The 3837-nt window shown below is 46.4% G+C and overlaps 1 protein-coding gene across 1 annotated transcript; it reads right to left on the reverse strand.

Annotated features, from left to right (window-relative positions):
- Nucleotides 1-649: 649 nt before the first annotated feature.
- LOC109295443 (olfactory receptor 10A7-like) lies at nucleotides 650-2947 on the reverse strand. Its single transcript, XM_019514295.1, is given in 2 exon segments — nucleotides 650-1116; nucleotides 2737-2947. Coding segments are annotated over 2 exon segments (678 nt in total).
- Nucleotides 2948-3837: the final 890 nt, after the last annotated feature.

Here is a 3837-nt window from a genome sequence, read left to right on the forward strand (position 1 = left end):
ACTGAAATGAATGCATGTGACCCAGTTTTACATTGTTGTATTTGAGGACAGAGATTTGTCTGATGCATCACTACCTAACACCAAACTAAATCTTCCTTTTCATTATCTACAGCCAGTACCTGGGTAACCTCTCTTGGAAGATATTCAAGGCTGAATGAAAAGATAAATATAAGCAGCATGTATGGAAGGAAGAATAGAGGGAGCAGGAAAAATTAATATATATAACAAATCATACAATAAAAAATAAATATTCTTTTCCTTCATTTCTTATCATTATCATCCTCATTGTACAGACATAGGAATGAGGTCTAGTTATACAGGCTGCATTAGTATTGATACGATCAAAACACCTGCTCTTGCAAGAAGAAGCTGAAAAATAATCTGCCCACGAATAACCACAAAACTCACCTAGTGGTTGCTGCTACTTGGTGGAACTCAAGACTGAGAAAACCAGTGTTGACTTTTTTCTGGAAAGACTCCACTCTTTTTCAGTAAATGCTAGTGTCATTGCATCATTAAACCAACACAATTGCACTGGTATTAGAAAGATGATCATTTTTATGAGAGTGATGATCCGTATCTGACCAGAGGCCTTAGCTAGGGAGGTAGAACTGAACTTGAGACATTTGCAAGGAATCACTCCCCTTATTCAGACAAGCCTCCTTTTCCCAAGCACTCTCCAGAAAGCACTTTTCACCTCTTTATTTCTCAAAGTGTAAATGATAGGGTTTAGTATGGGTGTGAGGAATGTGTATAATAAAGAAGGAAACTTGTTTATATCTGGAGAGTAGTCTGCTTTGGGCTTCAGATACCTAACACAGCCAGAGACATAGAATAATATCACCACGATGAGGTGTGAAGAGCAGGTGGAGAAGGCTTTCTTTTTGCACTCAATAGAGGCAATTTTCAGAACAGTGGAGACAATGCGTATATATGGCAGGAAGATCAGCACAAAGGGAGAGGCAATAAAAATCAAAGCCAACTTCAAGACACAAAACTCAAAGAGGGAAGTGTCCACACAGGCCAGCTTTAGCAGTGGGGGGATGTCACAGTAGTAATGGTTGATCGCATTGGATCTGCAGAAGGGTAAAGTGAACACCATGCTTGTGAGGAGGCCTGTGCAAGAAGGCAGCTATTCCATCCGACTTCAGATCCAGGCACTTCAAATGCCAGGGATCTGGTCCAGAGCTCCAGACCAGGTTTCCACTTTGATCTGGCTGAAGCAGCTCCAAAGCTTCAGAGCCACCTTGGAGATCCGGCCATAGGGTATAACGGGGAATCAATTAAATATCTATAACTTTGTTGCTTTTTGTCTGATTTGGATGAAACTTACAGGAGTGGTAGCCTCTGCTGAGAGCATGAAGCCTGCCATGTCTCAAGAAGATTGGTTCTGGGGGCTGATAAGGAACTGCACCCCAAATTCCTGAAAGTAAAACTCATGTCACGCGTATGTGTTACACTACAGGGGGTGATCCTCCCCCTCTACGTGACGCTGGTCAGGCCACAGCTGGAGTATTGTGTCCAGTTCTGTGCGCCCCATTTCAAGAGGGATGTGGACAATATGGAGAGGGTCCAGAGGAGGGCCACCCGCATGATCCGGGGACAACAGGGCAGACCCTACAGTGAGAGACTGCGGGACCTGAACCTATTCAGCCTCCACAAGAGAAGGCTAAGGGGGGACCTGGTGACTGTCTATAGACTCACTAGGGGGGACCAGAAGGGTTTGGGGGAGACGCTGTTTCCCCTAGCGCCCGCTGGCATAACAAGGAGTAATGGGCACAAGCTGATGGAGAGGAGGTATAGATTGGACATCCGCAAAAACTACTTCACGGTTAGGGCGGCTAGGAGCTGGAACCAACTTCCAAGGGAAGTGGTGCTGGCCCCTACCCTGGGGGTCTTTAAGAAGAGGCTGGATGCCTACCTGGCTGGACTCGGTTGAGTCCCGTTTCTCTTTTTGGGGTTTTTTGTTGTTCTCCCGCCCTGGCGGGGGGTCGGGCTAGAAGATCTACTAGGTCCCTTCCGACCCTTAATCTATGAATCTATGAAAGCCTGCCAAGTTTCAAGTTGAAACGTGCAGGGGCTTGGGGGGAACTGGACCTCAAGCTGCTGACAGGCAAAACTCATGATATAGATGACTTGGAAGACCTTGTGGCCTGAGCAGGGGCCACCAGCCCTGCAGTTTTCAGCCCGCTGCGTCTTAGCGCACACAGGGTCATCTATGTCACGAGTTTTGCCTGTTAGCAGCTTGAGGTGCAGTTCCCCCCAAACCCCTGCACCTATCACCTTTAAACTTGGCAAGCTTTGCAGCCTCATCAGGGGCCACCATCCCTGCAGTTTTCACACCCCTGTGGTGTAACACAGGCTGGTGTAACATGATGTGAGTTTTGCTTTCAAGAATTTGGGGTGAAGTTACCCCCGAATCCCTGCACCGATCTTCTTGAATCTTGACAGGCTTCATGCTCTCAGCAGTGGCTACAAGCCCTGCGAATTTCATCCAAATCTGAGAAGAAAAAACAAAGTTATTGATATTTCATTTTTCCCCATTATACCCTGTGGCCGGATCTCCGAGGTGGCTCTGAAGCTTTTCCAAAGCACTGCAGAAGCTCCAAACCACTCTAGAAAGCCTAACAAAGCCAGCACTTCGATCCGGACATGCTGCTTCAGATGCTGAAGTGTCCGAAGCTTCTCCAGATCCGAAGCACTGTCCAAAGCCTCGCACAGCCCTACTTGTGAGACCCAAGGATATAAGTATTCCGCTGACCCAGCACCCTGCAGCCAGTACATTGCATTTCTTCTTGTTCAGAAATACAGGATAATGTCAGGGATTGCAAAGAGCAATATAATGATCATAAGCCATTGAGGCCAAGAAAAAGCACTCTGACCCTCCAAAGGAAAGGAAAAATAGGTTTGTGTAGCAGAGCCAAGGAAAAAGTACTGCCCCTTTCATTTGGTACTATTTAGATGGAGAATAGTGAGTAAGCCTATGCCCCAGGGAGAGAACGGGTCAAAGCCAGAACCCAGGTTCCTTTCCAGGGAACACATAGCATCCAGCTTTTTCTTTGCTTTAGGTCTGCCATCTGAAATGTACTATCCATCTTGCTCTCATTCCCCTGGTTCCATATGTCTCCATCTTGGCTGCCTCAAGGTTTGTCTGCAAAAGGAGTGCTGGTAGGGCATCTGAATAATGCCTAACCTGTGGCCTGGTAGTTTGAGTACTGAGCTAGGAAGTTAGGGAGATTAAGCCAAAATCTGTCTAGGGGAGGGAGCCCTAGAACCTGCATTATCTGCTTCCTTGGAGTGTTCTCTAACCACTTGGCCATTGTATCTAAAAACATAGGTAGACTCTCCTCCCCTGTCAAAGTCTCACATGGATTTTTGTCTAGCTACAGTTTTGTGACTTCTATGCATACACTGGTCATACCTACATAGTCAAACAGTGTGTAGCCTACCCCATATGCACACTTCAACATCTGCACCGGGAGGTGAATAGAACCATGCGCTGTGCCTGAGTTCCAAAAACACCACTTACACAGCTGGAAACCCACTATGTAGATGCATAAAGTAAAATACAATTTCACCCGTGCTGTTTTTAAGAGAAGTGCTACTGGGATTGGTAAGTCTGTGTTCTAAACATTGCCCCTTTTCCCAGATGATGGTGCTAACTATCCAGCTATGGAATAGGCTGGAAAGAGGGAATCCTTCTGTTGAAGCTGGGCCTCTGTGCTACCAAAACTAAAAATCCATGGGGTGACAAAGAGAGTTAGCCTGTCTGTCTAGTTTAGAGAGCAGGGCACTCAGCCAAGGTCTAGAAAGTTCTGTGCTTTGGTCCCTGTTCCT

Source organism: Gavialis gangeticus, unplaced genomic scaffold (assembly GCF_001723915.1).
Source record: "Gavialis gangeticus isolate Ggan-Ray unplaced genomic scaffold, GavGan_comp1, whole genome shotgun sequence".
Classification (NCBI taxonomy): domain Eukaryota; kingdom Metazoa; phylum Chordata; order Crocodylia; family Gavialidae; genus Gavialis; species Gavialis gangeticus.